Genomic DNA, 20,873 nt, shown 5'->3' on the forward strand with positions numbered 1-20,873 from the left:
AAATTTAAGCTACACGAACATTCTTTTTTTATTTCCATTGAAACGATCACACCTATTTAATGGAACATTCCAAAGAAAAAGGCCCGAAGATTTCTTCGAATCGTTTGACGGAAAATTATGAATAGTGACCTGCCTTTCATTATTCTACGACAGATGTACTGTTGCAGAAGTATATAAATGTATATTTAAAGCTGTGGTCTCAATAGCGTAATAGTCAGCGCTTTGGATTTTTGCGCTGGCGACCCGTGTTCAATCCCCTTTGTTTCCATAAAAAGTTATATCACTTTTCAGCTCGATTTTGCGGGGTTTTTTTTTCCAGAATTGGACGGAAGACCTCTCGTTGCTCGCAACGAGTTTCTTTTCTAGTTATTTTTCTTCTTCTTCCTGGGTACTTTTTTGTCCGGGAGTAATCTTGTAAACTGTTCATCCGAAGTAGGTAAAACCTTTTTAGGGTCAGTAGACATGTTATGTAGATTTGCGGAATCAAGGTCATTTTGCGCGCACGTGCTTGAAAGAGCGCGCACGTGCAACACGTGAAATTACCAATATAACAGGTATAGCCATAATTTTTCTATTTTTTGATTAAATACTTTGAAACTCACAATGTGAGGATATATTAATAGTATAGACATGATGACATGGTCAAAAAAGCAAGATCTCACGCGCATGCACGTGCGCTTTGCTCTGATTGGCTGAAACTGAAGTCTCAATATCTTTCTTGTTTTTTGACAAAATCCTTTGAAATTTTGAGCATAGTCATACATCATGAAGTTCTACAGCATGATAAATAAGAATTATCAAGAAAGCATGCGCATGCACGTGTGCTGCAATCTGATTGGCTGAAACTATAAATGACTATATCTCCTTTGTTTTCTAACGAAATGCTTTGAAATTTAAAACATGGTCATACATTAGGATATCCTGCAATACGATATACAAAAAAAATTCAAGAAATCACGCGCATGCACGTGTGCTGCAATCTGATTGGCTAAAACTTTAAATGGCTATATCTCCTTTGTTTTTTGACGAAATGCTTTGAAATTTAAAACATAGTCATTCATTAGGATATCCAACAATACGATATAGAAAAAAATTCATGAAATCACGTGCATGCATGTGTGCTAAAATCTTATTGGTTTAAACTTGAAATGACTATAACTCCCTTGTTTTTCAACCAAACAGGATGGGATTAAGAACATAGATAAATATAAGGGACTTCTACAAGAAGGTATGGACATCATGCACGTGCACGCACGTGCGTGCATTTAAAACGAGTGAAATTAAAAATACACTTAGATGAGTGATTCTTAATACTTTTGGACTGAATGCTTTAATATATAGTATATTAAAATATATAGATAGTGTAAACAAGATGATATGGTCATAACGCACATGCTTTCACATGCGCACGCCTGCAATGCTAAAATTTGAATATAATTGGTATCCTTCTGTTAAAGTAAAAAATGCACAGACTTTGTCTTATTTAATGAAGCTTACAGGGAATATGGCACCAAAAGGGAGTTGGGGAGCGTTTGGGGAACATCTGTAACGGTTCCCGTTACAATTAGGACTAGTTGTATTTTATAGCTATACTGAAATATCTTCAGTCCTAACTGGCTAAGAATCATCAAACTTTGTCAGTTCTTGCATCTTGGGATACACAGACTTAGAGGCTTCAAATAGAAGTGATAGACTGTACAAGTTATCAGAAGAGCGATTCAAGGCCCTTGGGCTTCTTGTTAAATGTTGCCAGCAATTTTTCACTAATTTGTAATTATCTCCCCTTAGAAGAGGGTGTGACCCTTTATTTGAATGAACTTGAATTCTCTTTACCCAAGAATAGTCTGTGCCAAGTTTGGTATAAATTGGCCCAAGATTCAGGAGAAGAAATCAAAATATGTGAAAAGTTTACAGACAGATGGACAACAGACAAAATGTAAGGCCATGCAAAGTTAATTCCTAGGTTCTCAGGATATGTTGAGGGAGGGAGGCATTTTTCTTTTACTTTTTAATTGCACCTAAAACATGATGAGGCAGCTTTTTAAATTGTACAAAACCTCGAAAATGATGAGGGAGGTTATTTGTTTTTATTTTATTTGGCAATAAAAGAGAAGAAGTAGGGCCTGAGAACCAAGAAATTAATTTTTCATAGCCTAATCAGAAAAGCTAACTTGAGCTTTCAGCTCAGGTGAGCTAAAAACTGTACTTATCGAGTACAAGTCACAACAGCTTGAATACTTTATTCACTTACATGTAGCAATCCTTATTTTAATCAAATTCTTTGTCATTAAGATAATTAATTTTGTCAATACTGTTTCATGCATGAATCTGGAGGGAACCGATTTTCATAAGTTCAAAATTGATGCAAAGGAAAGATGATCTTGGAAGATATAACCCATATCCTTCACTAGAAATACAGAGCCTTCGTGTTTGACTTAGAAGAGTCATGAATCTGATGAAGATTTTAACACTGGAAAGTGACCCCACCTCTTATCATCCAAATAGGTACTTTGCATTTTGCAAACTTTTGGCAAGTTTATTTTTTTTTTTTTTTCGCTTTTGAGCTGTAAAAAAAAAAAAATACTAAAGAGTTAAAAAACATTAGTTCAGAGTTTGTGTAAAGTAAATAAGAAGTGGTAAATTTCAAAATACATGTATTTATTTATAAGCAAAACCAGTTCACAAAAGTAGAAAATTAAATACATTGTTGTAAATATTAATAAATTTATGGTATTTCCATATTGTTAACAGATCCACCACAATATATAGACATGATAATAAAAAGATTTATGTAAAATTAAAAAAAAGAAGATCTTTGTTAAAATAGCTCTACTTTATCACACTTGAACATTTTTATGACACTGGAATAATCATCATGAAAATGAAGGAATGTTGTGAATATTATGCAAATATATTAATACTTTGCCATGTATCTTGCTTAAAAAAGTATATAAAACATGATACAAAAACATCTTGGTTTTATCTATATGCATGTAGTGATTCAAAGTAAATATTTCTTATAATTCACATGTAAGATAAACTTGACCTTTTACCTTAAAATAATATAGCCTGTACATTTATGTCTTATAATTTTTTTATGCCGGTATATATTAAATTTACCAGTGTTAATGATTCAACTTAGTACAAAAAATCCCACAATATATATACATATTTGCAGAGATGTTGTTAGAATTATTTCCATGCTACATTTTTTTTTCTTGGAAGTTTAAAATTACATTGGGTTTGTTGTAATTATATAAATATTAGAATTAGACTGATTGAAATAAAATGTGTTGGCATGAAGATAAAATTCATAAAACTCTATATACCGGTAGTTACATGAACACACTGCAAAAGTTGGGGGAAAATCTTCATGCAAATATTATCTCATTTAACATATAATTACATGTATGCAATTATAAATTGTGTCCATTTGTATACAAATAAAGGAATGGATTTCTTCATGGATTTGTACAGATCAAGGTATAAAAAAAATAAATAAGTTTTAATTATGCTTAAACTAGGAGATTTCATCTACCCATGCTCTGGTAAACAACTTTGAAAAATAAATACAAAATGCTATGACCTATATTGATATTTCAAGGTATTTATGTATACATAATATCTAAAATGAAAGAACACTGAACATATTAAATTTATTGCATTATATTCATATGGAAAATGTATTGAGTAAAATTTAAATAGCATTACCCTCTAAAGCTCATTGATTTTCAAATTTTAATATAGTGTCTTCATCTTATTTCTCTTAATTAAGAAGTAAGATTTATTTTAGATAAATGTAATATATTAATTACAGAATCTTTAACAATTGTTTAAATCAAGTATACAAAGAGGACAAAAAAACTACAACAGCAGCTTAATTCACTAAAGAAAAAAAAACAGCTAGAACTAAAGAAATAAACTTGTAAACAATCTTAAATTATTTTCAAAGGGTTAAAATGTTTTGATATGTAAAACAAAAATACCGGTTCATGTACATATAAGTATCAATTTCTAAAAGTAGTTATTGCATTAAAATGATGCCAGAACAAATAATATTGGGACTTTTTAAAAATGCACATTCTTATAGAATAATGTACACGTGATAGCATGAGATTTGACAGTAAAGTTTGTACAATATGACTCATCTTTAATCAACAGTAAAAGGGCATTATGCTATGCAATCTGTAAATCTCATGAATATTATGTATTAAATACAGAAAATAATTTTTTAAGCACTGGCGTATAGTAAATTGGGATAATGAAGTGATGGTGCAGTGTGCACATATAATGGCTTACGATGGAGCAATGTGAATTTGCTTCTACTGTGTGTCTAAATTATCCCAGGACCGATTCATCGTGCTATCACTTTTATATGTATGATCTTTTATTTTTGTTGCAAACTTATAGTATGTGCCATATCATATAAATTAGTTAATTCATGACCATAAAAGGTTTTGAATACACAAAATATGGAAATATATGATTAGATTATGTAAATATTATTAATGAAAAAAGCTTATATAGTGCCACAAACATATAAATATTTACACCATTTTGTCCATTATAGTACATGTATCTTATTAAAATGAGTTTTGAATACACAACAAGTAACAAGACCCTGGGTTACATTATAAAAAAAAAATAAAAAATTTGCTCAGTATAATATACAGACCCAAATATTGAAGTGTTACCATTTCTTCACAACAAATACCGGTATACAATGTATGTTTAATTTTTTTTCACACAAAATATTTTGCAGTAAAATGGAGAAAATTTCATTTATAACATAAGTCCAATTATCTGATGTTTTCCATGATTTTTTCACGATTTTGATATTTTACGTGTTTCTCTGGCACGTAAAATATCAAATTCATAAAAAAAGCCCAGAAAATGTCAGGTTCTCGGACCATTATAAACTGAATTTCTTCCCACCAAGTTTCATATCAATCCCTATTTAAGATAGATTCTCAAAGCCCAGGCCCATTGACAAGGCATCTTGCGTATATTGATGACTGGGAATAAAACTCGCAGTCCATGAGCCTCCTCAAAGAAGTACATCGTGGCATCTGACCCCAGCAGTGTGACCCCAGTGACTGGGATATCCTTCAGTGACCCCAATAAGATCTCATTACTCAACGGCCAATCCAGAACCAAACAGTAAATCACCTTCTTGTTGGCCTTTGAGGCTGTGTACCTTTAAAAATTGGAAATCACATTACAGCTATAAGCTACAAATCCTTAAAAAAAAAGTACATACAGGTCCATTTGACAACATTAGTACCTTTACATCTCTCTCTCTCTCTCTCTGACATATAAAATTATATAAAAGTAAAATTTTTTTTTTATGATTCCAAATGACCCTTCGTGGCCTTGAAAGTACTGTCGGTAATAGTCTTTGCTTTTTTTGTTCTGATAAAGGGGCAAAACTCTGTCACCTCATTGTTACTGACCTCGAACTTAATTCCATGACCTTGATTTTCCTAATGTACAAATGTTTTGTTTTCAGGGCATATTGTACAAATACTACTGAAAACTTTCAAAACATGCTTTAATAACAGGAAATGATATGTTATTATTTTTACTATTATTTTCAATCTTGCCATGGGTTTAAAAAGAGGAGAAAACTTGATCTGTTAAATTGGTAATTAATCTAATATAAAATGCAACAATTTATTCATATTAATAGATACATTTGAATGCGTCATTTTCTTTCTCTCTAGTTTTACATGTACATATGCATGTCACACTATTGTAAGTTAACAGTATTTGGCCTGAAGAAATTTTTTAGAAAGCTTACCATACTCGGTTTGACTCTGTGTCATTTTGATGAATCCAGGGGGTTGTTTTATAAATAGCTTCTCCATTGACCTTCAACCATGACCCCAGCTGCCGGAATCTCTCCTCGTAGATCGGGGAAAAGGTTCCCCAAGCTGTCGGTCCAACATTGATTAGAATGTTCCCTCCAAAACTGAGAAATTAATCAGTTCCATATTTTGAACACCAATGAAAAGCTAATACTGTAAATCACTTTTTATTCACGAGAACTTTATTTTCGCGTAATTATGCAAGACAGTGTGCTCGCGAAAATTTAATTCTCGCGTATAATAGTATTCCTTAGGATTATATAGAGCAATAACCACAATTTGTGAAAATTTTTTCTTGCTTATCAAGAATCAATGCCTATCTCGCAAAGATAAGGTATCGCGAAAATTTAGTGATCTACAGTAGTTTATAGAAATGAATTAAATGGCAACTTTAAATTCTGAATTTCCTTATCATTATGTCTGAATCAGGTCAAAGTAGTCTGGCTTTCAAACTCTTTTAATTATTGCATAAATCACCTTACCGTAGCCAACTTGCGATGCCAGGGGTCCTGAGTCAACACATTGTCATTGTACCACTGACATATTTCATTCAATATTCGTGAGCTTGAATCTCTCATTGAAAAGCACCCAACAATTTAAAGCTTTCATAAACAGTTAGATATAAAGGATTCACTTGATACCTCAAATGGATGTGGCTTCGTTTGATTGGTTAAGAGATAAGATTTGTAATTTTTCTGCAAGATATGGCTACAGTAAGCCCAGGAATATTGAATGAAATATGCCGGGGGTCCAACATCAACATGTTGATTCTAGACCCCTGTCTTGCGAAGATGCTTATATAATTACCTTATGGTGTAAATCACTTCCTCTAAGAGTTCCTCAATAGAGTAATACTGATCCAGGTCAGCATTCCTTCTGAAGCCCCATGAATATCTGTCAATTGTCATGGCATTAACCCATTTATGAGGCATCACATGGCCTAAAAATACATTTAATGATCCGGGAATATTGCCATGATAATAAGTTGCAATTGCCTAATACAGTTAAACACATTTTTAACAAAGTGCCAAGGACGAATGATTTTGCTGCATAATAAGCTTAATTCTTTATATCCCTTAAGATTAGAATACATTTTAAAGTCACAAGGAATGAAAATCACTTTGCTGTAAGCATTAATTCATAATAAGCACATACACTATAACTGTGTTTTACTGTATTCACTGAATTGAGACAAATTCATGTGGTACCTGGATGAAATCGATCGGAGCACGTCCAGACTCCACCATGTTTACAGAAGCAGTCGTATCCCCAGCGATCGTTTACCACAATGTCGTCTTTGACAGGACTGAATTTAAAGGAATAAAAAAATTATCATGTATACATGTAACAAGACAAAGACTTCGCATCTTTATTACTTTTTTTGATTATCAGAACCTTTTTACATGGTTTTTTTCTGAATATAGCTGACAATGGCCAGTTTTTAAACTATCATAATGAGTCTGGTTACATTGATTTTGAATGTCTTCTCTCTGTACAAGACAGCACAATAGTACATTGTACATGACAGCACAACAGTATACTGTACAAGACAGCACAATAGTACACTGTACAAGACAGCACAATAGTACACTGTACAACAACCAGTCCTTCTCATTGATTCTCATATTTCACCAGGTCTCTTTTTTGGCCACTAGCTCTTTTACAGATTGACAAAGATATAGCATGAACATGATATAATCTCAGTGAGATAAATAGCGACTTAAAATTTTGGTCTGATGTCTCTCTGCATGGAGAAAGTTTTAGTCTCAGTCTATGTATCTCGCTGAGATTAAAGTCTCATTCTACGAACCTTGCTGAGATAAGAATGAGATATTGAACAAATTAACCACTACCTTTCATTGAACAACCAGGCCAGGAATATGGTAGAGTTCCAGTACCAGCTCGGGGCCAGCCAACAGGCATCATTCCACAGAAGATCTGGTTTATAGGTGTTGATGATCTCTTTCAATTGAGGATGGATATATTCCTACATACAATACAATACAATACAATAAGTCATATACATTTTTTCTTAATCTAATGTACTGTAAAAAAAGTTTTCGTGAGGGGTTAATTTTTTTTTGTTTTTGAGGTATGGAGAGTCCAACGAATTTATGCCCACCAAAATTTCATATGCATTTACTACTAAACATTTTTCCAACCATGAAATCAAATCAAAGAAAAATTGTATGGGACTTTCAGATCACTTTGACATATCTGTGGTGTTCAAGATATCAGTGTTAAAGATACCAAAGTTCATCTGTATTTGATATCACATTATCCCTTCAAAAAAAAAAAGTAAAAATTAAGTTCCTATAAAATCATTGCACAAAATAATACATTAATAGTACTTACTTTGACATATCTTTGAGTTGTAAAGTTATTCTTTTGGTCTGCCAACCATATTGGATTAAACCACTCAATCATAGCATGATAGATCCCAAACTTTATCCCTGTTCCCTTTAATGCATCTTTTAAGGGACCTAAAAGGAGATTTAATTGAATCACAGAAATCTATAGTATTAGACTAGTCTCCATGCCTTGCTTTTAAGTCTTTATACTTACAGGCATGAACACATCTTTTTTCTGAAAATCCTGCATGCATTAAAGAAGTTTAGAACACTAGAGCATGCTTTAAAGAACATTGTACGTATAAAACCACTTACCTACAAGATCCTGCTTTGGCCCAACATCTCTTGAGTTCCACTGGTACGTCACATTAGTAGGGTACATGCTAAACCCATCACAATGTTTGGATGCTAGAGCAACATATCTAAAAAAAAAAAAGACACAACTTGATCAATACTCTCCTTATGTAATGAAGGAAAATACTGTTCATATACTTGATTCACTTAATTTTAAGATTTTTCATGTATGTATACATACAAAATTGTAATGAATTAAAAACTTAATTAATTAATTACTGACTCATTTCGCCTTGTTGTGACCCCATCCTATATCCAGGGGTCATAATATTAACAAAAATTGCATCTACCATATGTAATGAAGTTCTCACGTAAGTTTTACTTTCCTGGCCTAGTGGTGTTTGAGAAGATTTTCAAAAGATGCCACCATTTTTTTTATAACAAATTCTTAATTTTCTCCTCCAGTACAGGAATGTTGCCATGAATTTAAAAAAAACTTGAATTCCTTCTTCCAAAGATACTATGTCCCAAGTTTGGTTGAAATCAGCCATATAGTTTAGGAGAAGAAGTTTACTACAACAATGCCTATATGACAACAACAACAACATCAACAACCAACCAATTAATTTTGATCCGAAAAGCTCACTTGAGCCTTCTGCTCAGGCGAGCTAAAAATCCTGTCATGATATTACAGTTAGCAGCTGGTGTTGGAGCAAGGAACACATGACATCTCTGCATGGGAGATTCTTCAATACTGAGCAGTCCACAAAAGAATCAATGTTTGACCACTTGCGCTATGAGTCTCAGAATTTTAAGCTACCATTCTCTAACATGTCTAACCAGAGAGCACACTACCCAAGCTTCACATGGAAGGTAAGAGAATGAGAAGTAATTACATGTTCACTGGTGATCAATATTATTTTTTAAAATTATACTTTCATGTAAATTAGTTGAATCTGATTGGTCAAGAAACATTTGCTAAAAAACACTATTACCCACTGAATAATGAAGCCACGCCCTCCAGTGTAGCAGCAGTCAACATTGCTTGATGACGGGTGGTATTCCGAAAAATAGCGACTGCGCAGAATTTATGCACGTACGGTTCACTTTTATATGTATTCAGTATAGTATAATAAATATAGCATGTAGTTGAGTGTAACATTGAAAAGTTTCACCCCAAGAAAACCATTGTCAACTGAGGCACAGTCAAATTTTATTCCTTAATAGAAGCGGAATGGGCAAAATGTTATCTGCATTCATCGCTTTCAAGAAAACAATTAGAGTCTCAGATATTGTACATATTAAAGATGACCACTGAGTGACTGGGGTTTTTCCTTTATTTATAGGTGTGCATGGCTGTTGGACAGATTTGATTGCTGCTAGCCTGGAAATAGCTCGATCAGTTGGTAGAACACCTGACTGAAGATTCAAGGGGCTAAGATCTGATGATCTCTAGTCCATTTCATTTTTCTTCTCTCTTGTTATATTTTGTGCTATCAGGCACCTTAATATACTAAAAACACTGTTTATAAATAGGTCCTTGTTGTAATTTGTTCCATTCCCTGGAAGCGACAGTTAAAAGAGCCTGGGTTGATGTCTTTGGCATTCGTCAAGACTAAAAATTTTGGATTGGTTTCTCTTCCGAGACCCCATGCCAGTGACCAAAATTTTTAGTCTCAAGGAATCTTGCAAAGATAAAGGCCAAAAAGACTCTTAAAAGCCAGGAATGCATCGTCACAAACCATGGCCAAAATGTACGATCCTCTCCCATTCTGGCCGTGGTTGAATCATAATGAGAAGAGAATATTCCATAGCTCATAAAAATACACTGTATTGACCTCACCAATGAGAGTAAAGCATAGTCGGAAAATGAATTTTAATGTGACATTTCAACAGTCAGGGGCATAACTTAAACAAGTTATTTTCAAAAATAACTCAAATGAGTTATTATTTGGCTCAATGAGTTACTTCTCTTTGCTATGACCTACTTTTTCCCAACCTTAATAACTCAAACACGTTATTTTTCCAAAATAGCTTCAATAAATAAATAACTTATTTAAGTTATTTTGTGTCATTCCTCCCTAACTTCACACCCCGTGCACCAAAGGATTTTGCTCGTGCACCAAGACAAAAACAAATGTTTGACTAAATTTAAACCTTGCTCAATGCAGGAAAAGTGTTCAAAGTCTTGGGAAAAGTGGGGAATTTTTTTTATTTAATGATAAAAATTGGACATATACACCAAGTGGATAAAACCACAAAATAAGGAGTAAAATGCTGTTTATCTCCACCTCCTCACCAATTCTCCATTGGAGTCGGTGAACTCTAGTATTACATAATGGAATCCCAAAATGCAATCCAAATTGGCAGGAAACACAAAATTTCCAAGAAATCAATGTCCAAGTAGGATATAAAAATAACTTATTTAAGTTATTTTAAAAAAAAATTTGTGTGTGTCAATTTGATGTAAAATAATTTATTTAAGTTATTTTTTTTTTATAACTGCCCCTGACTGTTAAATACCTAATCGCAGTTTACAAAATATTCTTGTTAACTGATGATGTTACTTGTTGATTTCAATTGTGATGGAAACAAATATTAATTGGCATTGGCTGAACATGATGTCACAGAAAAAAGGTGTAAATATTATTCAAGATTATGACAATTTATGTGATCATGCAAGCAGCCACAGGTTAGAGAGAGCTATATAAGCATGATGAGTGGACTCCGAACCGACGTGGCTTGAAACGATGCCAGGATTGGAATGTGGCGCAGTCATGCAGACTGGTTTGCACTGGTAGTTGGAGCACTCATTTGTTTTAAGAACACTTGACTGAAGAATCAGCTGTCCATGGTTCGCATCCTAATTAATCTCTATAGTAAAATGTGCAATACATAATTAGAATGACAAAATGCAAACTTTACAAAAAACAGATAATCTCACTTTACACCAGAGGCAACAATGATTTCCTTCCACTTTTTAGCATCATAAAATTCAGCTCGGAATTCTTTAGCGAAGTCTGCATACGTCCAGTTGGGTGGATAAAATTTCTTCATGTACTCTACCACGTCCGCGTGCGGCTGGCCCTTCCAATACCACCAGAACCACTCACTGGTACAAGAGGGAACCGAGTACACCCCCCAGTTTATGAACATCCCGATTTTCACATCGTCGTACCAGGCTGGAATTGGCCGAGAATCAATGCTCTCCCATGTTGGTTTATATTTCTGACAGTCTACGGTCGAGGCAATAAAAAATACAAGTGTAAAGAGAAAATACAGTCTCTTCATGTTTCTTTGTGAAAGAAATTTTCTCACATGATCCGACTTAAATAATTAAAACATAAACTTAGAGTAAAGTAAAAAGCCTTTTCGATAACACTTTGCCGGAATATTAAAGTTTATATTTTTTAATTCCTTAGACGTTAGTGTTTGGGTATCTGTCCTTCTTTTTACGAATTTAGCATTTTGGTTTAGAAAGTGTTTCTCTGTTCACATATAAACATTATTTTTGTTTTAAATTGTAACAGAAATATATCTTCAACCCACAAGGACCCCCACAAGTCACATGTTTTTTGTTGTGTAACCAACTTTAACGATTTCGGGGTGTCTCTGACTTTTACCATCTATTTGATCGAACTTTCACGAGACAGAACTTTGAAAGTGAAAGTAGATTCTCGTGACAGGAGCGCTCGGAAAGAAACTATCAAACTTTGAACGCAGCTCACTTTATACAAGAGCCTTATCTCATGTCGCGTGGACAGTCAGATAAGCCTGGATATAAATACTTGGAAGGTCGCCGTCCTAGATCTATTTGTTGCTCCTGTTGGACAAGAAGGCCGTGGTACTTTAAGTTAGCTATGGGAATCTCCGGTGTTCTGTTTGTAGCTGTTTTGGGAGTAATCATAGGACTAGCTGTGTCGGGCCCCCTTCATGCATCTTGTAAAATTGACTGGTTTGTGACAATTCCTACATTTTTTACTTGAAATGTATATAATGTGACGCAAGTCTATATATTTAATAATAATGATCATATGATGTCAGATCTATAGACTTGCATAACATGTGTTTTTGGTATGACTTGCATGCAAATCTAGAACAGGGAAATGAATTACGTGTGTATGGGTGTATTCCTTGTGACAATTAAGAACTTCCCTTGACTTTAACAGTTCTTACCCTTGAATGACCTTGACCTTTGACTTACTTTTGAAAAATCTTTAACCATTTTCATTACTTTGAAATACTAGTAGGTCAGAATTTTTTGTTCCCCACTTTTGTGAAAGTGAGAGGACATTGATTAAATTTCATTCATCTGTTTGTCTGTCAGTCTGTTTACAAAAGCTTTAACAAACCTTCATCATAAATTATGAATAAGAAGGGAGATAAAACTTTCATATTTCACATGTACACTAATCCCTGTTGTGATTCTGCTAGGCTCGATATTTGGACTGACGCCGTCGCAGAATCCCTGGACAACCATTAATAATTCATGTCTGGAGATTAAGTCCCAACTTCGGTCGACTTTAGCAAGAATTATTCACCTACACCACACTGCCGTTCGCTTCATTTAAGTCATTTAGTTGTTTATTTGACTCTCTGTCACTATTATTTCTACATAGCTTACCGTTTAAGCACTTAGCATGTATATCACAACATAAAAATATTCATTGAAATTTCCGTTCAAAATATGGCTCCTGTGACGAAGTTGTTTACCTCCTCCAATAAAAGAGTTCCTATAGTCTTTTTTTTACTCTATGTGATTCTGAACCAAGTCTACTGTGGCTATTGAACATCACATAGAGTAAAAACAGACTTTAGGAACTCTTTTATTGGAGGGGGTAAACAATGTCGTCACGGGAGCCATATTTTGAAAGGAGATTTCAGTGAATATTTTTATGTTGGGATTTACATGCCTAAACGTAAGCTATATGTAGAAATAAAAGTGACAGAGAGTCAAATAAACAACTAAATGACTTAAATGAAGCGAACGGCAGTGTGGTCTAGGTGAATAATTCTTGCTATAGTCGACCGAAGTTGGGACTTAATCTCCAGACATGAATATTTAATGGTTGTCCAGGGATTCTGCGACGGCGTCAGTCCAAATATCTAGCCTAGCAGAATCTCAACAGGGATTAACATGTACACTACTTGTTACAATACCTCTTTAAATAGACTATGATTTTTGACCCAGTGATTTGACCTTGATTTTTGACATACTTTTCAAAAATTTTAACATTAATTGAAATTGATCATAACTCAGGCCTAGAAAAAAAATATGTTTGTTTCCGCTTTCCCGACCGACCCTAATTTATAGTACCGACCCTAAATATTTTTTTAATGCTTTTGTCCCATGGTGTGCAAGATTTCGACCAGGGAATTATAGCCTCCAACTTTGCAAGCTTTTCAAGACAGAAAGAAGTTTGGGTCACCTTTCTATTATAAGTTAAGTCACAGTAATGCTTGAAAACACCATTTCTTTTGTCATTAATGTTACTTCTATATACGTTGTGATTAAAGAAGCAAAAAAAATTTTTTCAAAAAAAAAAAATTGCCTACCTACCTACCCTATATTTTTTCAGCCTGAAAGCGGAAACAAACATTTTTTTTCTAGGCCTCATGAAAGAGGAAAGATGGGATTTTCATATTACATTAGTCTTGTTTAGTACCTGTGATAAGACCTTTCTAAATTTACCGTGATTTATGACTGTCACCTTTGACCTTGAAGTTTGACCAACTTTTCTAAATTGAAATATATCCCTCTAACTTTTGAATAAGAAGAGAAAGGGCTTTCACATTGGACACATGCATTTATCTGTAACAAGATATTTCCTGGCTTATGATACGATTTTTTACCCTTTGATCTTGACCCTCATGTTCGACCTAATTTTTAAACTGTATAACTTTGGTGATTAAGTTTAAGTGACATATGATAGGGCATTCATATTTGATACCATATAATGCTATAAACAATGGCATCCAATCCATCAAGACATGGGAAAGGGGGCCACAACTCTTTTAATATTTTAATTGCACAGGACATGGTGTAAACTATGTGAAAAACATTGCCTAGTGTATAAACAATTTTACCCCTCATCCTTGACCTTGGAGTTTACCTAGATTTGATTTTTTTTTTACCTTGACACAGGGTAAAAATTTCAATACCCAAGGCAAGGTTTTTCAGACTTCCAAATCACTTTGATGTATCCATGGTTTTCAAGATATTTGCTTACAGATACCAAAATTCAATTTTATACAAGAAAGATAACAGGTCTTGCTTTACCAAGGAAAATACTTGATCAAAGTTTTATGTATATTTTCTGTATCTGTATATATATAAAGCTAGCTGTGTTATTTTGTATTCAGGACATTTGGAACCTCCTGTGATGATGTGAAGTCTAAGATCAAAGGTCAGATAAGTCAATGGACAACTGCAGACAACTGCGCAAACGGAGGAGAGAAATGTCTATACAAGGTAGAAATAATAAATATTAGAATTCGTGTTTTGAATGTTTATTTGTTAAGCTTAAACTCCAATGTCAAAGTTGATAACACTGCTGTAATATGGCTGAAATATTACAGACTTGACATAAAACAACAATAACCAATCAATCTATTAATCAATCAGTTTCGAAATACTGTATTGTTTTTAATGAAACAGTTTACGAGTGAATCAGGCAATACACTGAAGGCAAAGCATGAGACTCCCGTTAAACACTATGTTGATGATTTGACCTTCACCTTTATGCCCGCAAGTTCCACAGCAAAATGCAATGTTCAGGTGAGTAAAATCAAATCTCAAATTCAGAATTTAAAAAAGCAAATTCTTTCCTTAAACTTTAAGAATTTTTATATTTTTTAAAGGAATAGTAGCTTAGAAATAATGCAGAATTTTTATGACTATAAGCAATGTTTTTAAAAAAAATTTAGACTCCTCTTATTTTCAATGTAGTTGAGAGTTAGAGATTTTTAGATGTAAAAGAAAAATACCAAAATTTATTGATTGACACTTTTTTAGAGTACAGCGTATATAGACAGAATTAACAGATACTACAACTCAATTAGTACACAACATCATTTTGAATTATATGTACCAGCCAAAAGGAAGTTTATTTTCATGAGTGCATGACTTGACTGTTTATAATAGTATAATTGTTTTTTTTTTATTTGCTCTGATATGTAGATCATATTTGAGAGTTGTGCCCCTTTTTTAAAATTCTCTATATTTCTGATTATGGTCTAATATTACAGGGCTTTTCCACATCAGAGACTTGGTATGCTCTGTTGGACTATGGCACAAATTACTGTAATCTACACAACTTAATCACAGGTGAGTGGCAAAATCAAATTCTCCTAACCTGAACCAAGAGGGAGAAAATTATTATATGAAATCTTATGTTTTGAGAAAAAGCACTGGACATATTTGTTTCAGTTTTTTAGCTAAATAATCCTCTCCGTATACAAGAAGAACTACTGGTGAAATACATTATAGTATACGAATGAAAATTGTTTATGTTTGTTACATAGATTACATTGTTACATTTTGTATACATTGGTTACATTGTTTACATTTGTATACATAGATTACAATTGTTACATAGATTACATTTGTTACATTTTTTTTACATTGCATTAAATCTCTGGTTACATACATTGTTACATTTTGTATACAATGGTTACATTGTTTACATTTGTATACATAGATTACAATTGTTACATAGATTACATTTGTTACATTTTTTTTACATTGCATTGAATCTCTGGTTACATTGTTACATTTTGTATACATTGGTTACATTGTTTACATTTGTATACATAGATTACAATTGTTACATAGATTACATTTGTTACATTTTTTTACATTGAATTTATCTCTGGTTACATTGTTACATTTTGTTTACATTGATTACATTAATTAATTTTGTTACATTTTTCCTTTTATTATTACAGGGTCAGGTCTGGACAAAGTTAGTGGTTACTCAGAGAAAACAAGTGACAGCATATGTACCCAGTACTCCTCAGCTAACTGTACTGTCTACTAGTACACCAATAGTAAAATGTACTCTGTACTAGTACACCAACATAAATACTAGTACACCTATGTAAACTGTACTTTCTACTAGTACAGCTACATAAACTATGTATGTAGCACTTCTAATGGTCTTTCATTTCGATGTTCCAAGACTTAAGTCACTCAATTTTTGCTTTTGAAGAAAAGCAATACTATTTTTTTTTTGTTATTAAAGATTATTTTCACAATTAATCAACTGGTTTCTAAAAAAAGCTCATTAAAATTTGTATGCATGTATAAGAAAATATTATGCATGTATATTGAATATGTTTTTCTACTGTACTGACCAGCAAATTTGACTGTGTAGATAATGTAAACTGATTTATTTTGTTATTTAATTGTTTAAGTGAATATCTATATGTTATTTTAATATTTTTTTTATATTACATTTATTGTTATATATTGTACAGACCTATTTTCATTGAAGATTACATGATTTACAATGTATTTGTATGTTTTGAATGAACTTAAAGGTTGTCTTGTAATCTTTCCTGTGAACTGTCTATGATGAAATTTACCAGTTGTACATTTAATGCAGTAAGCACATATTGAGGGGAAATCTCGCATGTTAATTAAGGTTGTTCTTGTCTTCCTGAAATTTAAGTTAAGGAGGCTGGGGGGTTGTGGCCATTTTCAGACCATTTTGATTTCCTTTAGAAGAAGAGCTCCATCTAAAGATATAAAAAAAATGATCAAATTTTTAAACTAAAATGATTGAAATTTTTCGTTGCCAAATGATATTTGACAGTTTAAGATACATGTATCATATCTAAAGATTTAAGTACCGTGTAATATCTGATGGTTAATTTGTTGACCCCCAAGCCTCCTTAAAGAAATTGAATGATGTACCTAAATTCAGAGTCTCTTGACATAATTTTTTTTTTTCATTTAATTTTTCTTTAAATGATATATAATAGAAAATATTTATATGTCATATGTAATTCTGTAAATGTAATTGTTTTGTCATTTTTAACTTTTAATTAAGAATGAGATAAATCAGTATTTATGGAATAGTTTACTTTTGTGTTTTTAATAATACCACAGGAGTTCGTGTACCTATCAATTTTACCGAAAATTTCAGGAAATAAAAAAAAATACGTAATACCTATAATAATAACACGAGTTATTACATGTATTATAGGTATTACGTATTTTTTTATTTACTGAAATTTTCAGGAACTCCTGTGATAATACAGTAAAATCACATTATCTTGAACTGAATGCAACCAAAATGAAACTTCAAATTATCAAATAATTTGAGATAAAAGAAGAATAACAAGAGGCCCAAGGGCCTTGAATTGATCTGATAAATTAAACAGTCTATCCTAAGACCCAAGATGCATCAACAGACAAAGTTTGATGATTCTTAGCCAGTTAGGACTGAAAATATTTAAATGCAACTATAAAATATACTATAAGTAGGTCATGGTGACCTACTTTTTGATTGAAATTTTCTGAGGACACAAGATGCATTAATTAAAAAATTTGATGATTCTAAGCCAATAAGTACTTGAGATATTCAAAAGTGGGTCACAGTGACCTGCTTATTGGTCAATGTTCTCCGAAAACCCAAGGTGCATCAACTGACATAGTTTGACAATTCTAAGCCAAAAGTACCCTAGAATACTTAGATATAGCCATAAATGTCACAAGTAGGTTACCATGACCTATTTTTTTATCATCAATCTCGGAAAAACCAAGATGCTTCAATTGACAAAGTTTTGATGATTCTAAACCAATAAGAACCCGAGATACCTAAATATATCCATAATGTCAAAAGTAAATCACTGTGACCTACTTTTTGGTTGACATTTTCCAAAAACCCAAGATGCATCTACTGACAAAGTTTGATGATTCTAAGCCAATCAGTACCTGAGATATTCAAAAGTAGGACACCGTGACCTACTTTTTAGTCGACATGCTTTGAAAACCCAAATTGCATCAAATGACTAAGTTTGATGATTCTAAGCCAATAAGTAACTGAGATACCTAAATATAGCCATAAAATGTCAAAAGTAGGTCACCGTGACCTACTTTTCAGTCAGTGTTCTCCGAAAATCCAAGAAGCATCAACTGATTCTAAGCCAATAAGTACCTGAGAAACATAAATCTAGCCATAAAATGTCAAAAATAGGTCACCGTGACCTGCTTTTCAGTCAATGATCTCTAAAAACCCAAGATACATCAACTGACAAAGTTTGATGATTCTAAGCCAATCAGTACCTGAGAAATTCAAAACTTAAATGTAGCCATAAAATGTCAAAAGTAGGTCACTGTGACCTACTTTTCAGTCAATGATATCCAAAAACCCAAGATGCATCAACTGACAAAGTTTGATGATTCTAAGCCAATAAGTACCCGAGATATTTAAATCTAGCCATAAAATGTCAAAAGTAGGTCACCGTGACCTACTTTTCAGTCAATGATGTCCGAAAACCCAAGATGCATCATCTGACTTACTTTTTGGTTGACGTTTTCTGAAAACCAAAGATGCATCAACTGACAAAATTTGATGATCATAGGTCTAATAGTATTCAAAATAAACTATATGAAAACAAATGCCTGCAAAGTTCAAAAAGTAAGTCACAGTGACCTACGTTTTAATGAATATGTTTTAAGGCCCCAAGATGCATCAACTTACAAGATTTGGTGATTCTAAACATTTTGTTGTCTGAAATAATGGGATTAAATGTATAAGAAAAGATTAGCCATAAATTCAAAAAGTAGGTCACGATGACTCACTTTTAAATTGATGTTGTTTGAGGACCCAAGATGCACCAACTGACAAAGTTTTATGATCATAGGCCTTAAAGTGTCCAAAATATGCCTCCAAATCAATTTGAAAACAAAAGTCCGTAAAATTTAATAAGTAGGTCACCGTGACCTACTTTTGTGTTAACATGATGTGAAATCCTGAGATGCACCAACTTACAAGATTTGATGATCCTAGTCTTTATAGTAAGCAAAATATCAACATTTTTAATCAGTGTAAATTTTGGTCAACTTTGATGTGACCTTGAGACCACGCCCTTTGCCCTAGGGTCATGCCTTGAAAAATATTTAGTCTTCAACATATCCCGACCCTTATTTGTAAGTTTAGTGAAAATCTGCCTGGTGGTTCTGGAGAAGAAGATTTTTTAGCAACCAGTACTTTTGATTTTATTTTTCTGATTATCTCCCCTTGTTTTAGGGTCCCACCCCTAGTTCTAGTACAAATGATAGCCCTTGGGCCAAGGATACCCGGTGACAAATTTGACAATGATTGGCCAAAGGGTTCTTGAGTTATGGCCCATATTCTAAAAAATTAACGCACACCGCACAAATGGCCATAGCATTAGCTCTTTGAGCCTTTGGCTCAGAAGAGCTAAAAAGGATAAATGCTAAGTGGGTTGGACTGCCAACTCACTTCGTCATATCCCTAGCAATCGAGATACTGTAGACGTACTTTTTCACGGGGTCATAATTCCGCGGAATCTCAATTTCTGTTTAATCCGCGGGTAGAATATTAGGCGGATTTCTTAGACTGTTACTATACATGCTATAAGCATTTCATTTATATTAAGTACTCTTGGACAAATTTCCGCGGAAAAATTGTTACCGCATACATAGCTTAAATTAATACCATGCGGAAAAAAGTACTTCTACAGTATCAGTTTTTGAGATAATGAAGTTGAATGTACCTGCATATGAGGAAGGACCCAAAAAGTAGATTCAAATTTGTTTAAGACAACAAGCTTGACTTGGACATGATGCATTGTTGCAACCACTATTGAAATAATTATTTCAATAGTGGTCGTATTTCAATAGTGGTTGCAACCTATGTTTGTTATTGCAATGCACTCTCAACCACTATTGACATAATTATTTCAATAGTGGTCGTTATTTCAATATAAGTGGTTGCAACAATGCATATCAAAATATTCAAAGAATGTTGAACCTTCATTAACTGACTTATCCCTTTCCCTCCCAAGTAAATCTTGCTGAATTGCTGATTTTTTTCTAATCATTTGCAAAAAGCTGATTACATTGAATCATAGACTTTTCATTCCTCTTGCGGTTTCAGTGTTTGGCAGCAAAATGTAGTCTACATATGCTGTAACCTGATTTCTATGCTGAAACTGCTTTTTAGCTCACCACAACGAAGTTGGGGGGAGCTTACGAGGGCTGTTCAATAATTAAAGAATGTCCTCGGTGCTAGGAAAGAAGCAAACGACGCTTTTTAATGATTTAGTCTTCATGATTTTACTTATTAATCTCTTTTGATTAAAACACGTGCCCATAACATTTTTTATC

General features: G+C 33.1%; 2 protein-coding genes across 2 annotated transcripts; one reads left to right on the top strand and one right to left on the bottom strand.

The window, feature by feature from the left end:
• Nucleotides 1-4,561: 4,561 nt before the first annotated feature.
• Nucleotides 4,562-11,866, bottom strand: LOC134278210 (alpha-L-fucosidase-like). The gene is made up of 8 exons (XM_062760528.1): nucleotides 11,457-11,866; nucleotides 8,534-8,640; nucleotides 8,223-8,350; nucleotides 7,721-7,854; nucleotides 7,076-7,173; nucleotides 6,675-6,807; nucleotides 5,801-5,971; nucleotides 4,562-5,197 (listed from the first exon to the last, which is right to left on the bottom strand). The coding sequence occupies exons 1-8, from the start codon at nucleotides 11,801-11,803 to the stop codon at nucleotides 4,954-4,956; spliced, it is 1,362 nt and encodes a 453-aa protein (XP_062616512.1). The 5' UTR covers nucleotides 11,804-11,866; the 3' UTR covers nucleotides 4,562-4,953.
• Nucleotides 11,867-12,184: 318 nt separating this feature from the next.
• On the top strand, nucleotides 12,185-17,591 carry LOC134278198 (uncharacterized). The gene is made up of 5 exons (XM_062760517.1): nucleotides 12,185-12,467; nucleotides 14,876-14,984; nucleotides 15,171-15,290; nucleotides 15,761-15,839; nucleotides 16,460-17,591. The coding sequence occupies exons 1-5, from the start codon at nucleotides 12,262-12,264 to the stop codon at nucleotides 16,549-16,551; spliced, it is 606 nt and encodes a 201-aa protein (XP_062616501.1). The 5' UTR covers nucleotides 12,185-12,261; the 3' UTR covers nucleotides 16,552-17,591.
• The last annotated feature ends 3,282 nt before the right edge of the window (nucleotides 17,592-20,873 follow it).

This window comes from Saccostrea cucullata, unplaced genomic scaffold (assembly GCF_032062105.1).
Source record: "Saccostrea cucullata isolate Sc308-1 unplaced genomic scaffold, CSIRO_AGI_Scuc_v1 ctg252, whole genome shotgun sequence".
NCBI classification, from domain to species: Eukaryota; Metazoa; Mollusca; class Bivalvia; order Ostreida; family Ostreidae; genus Saccostrea; species Saccostrea cuccullata.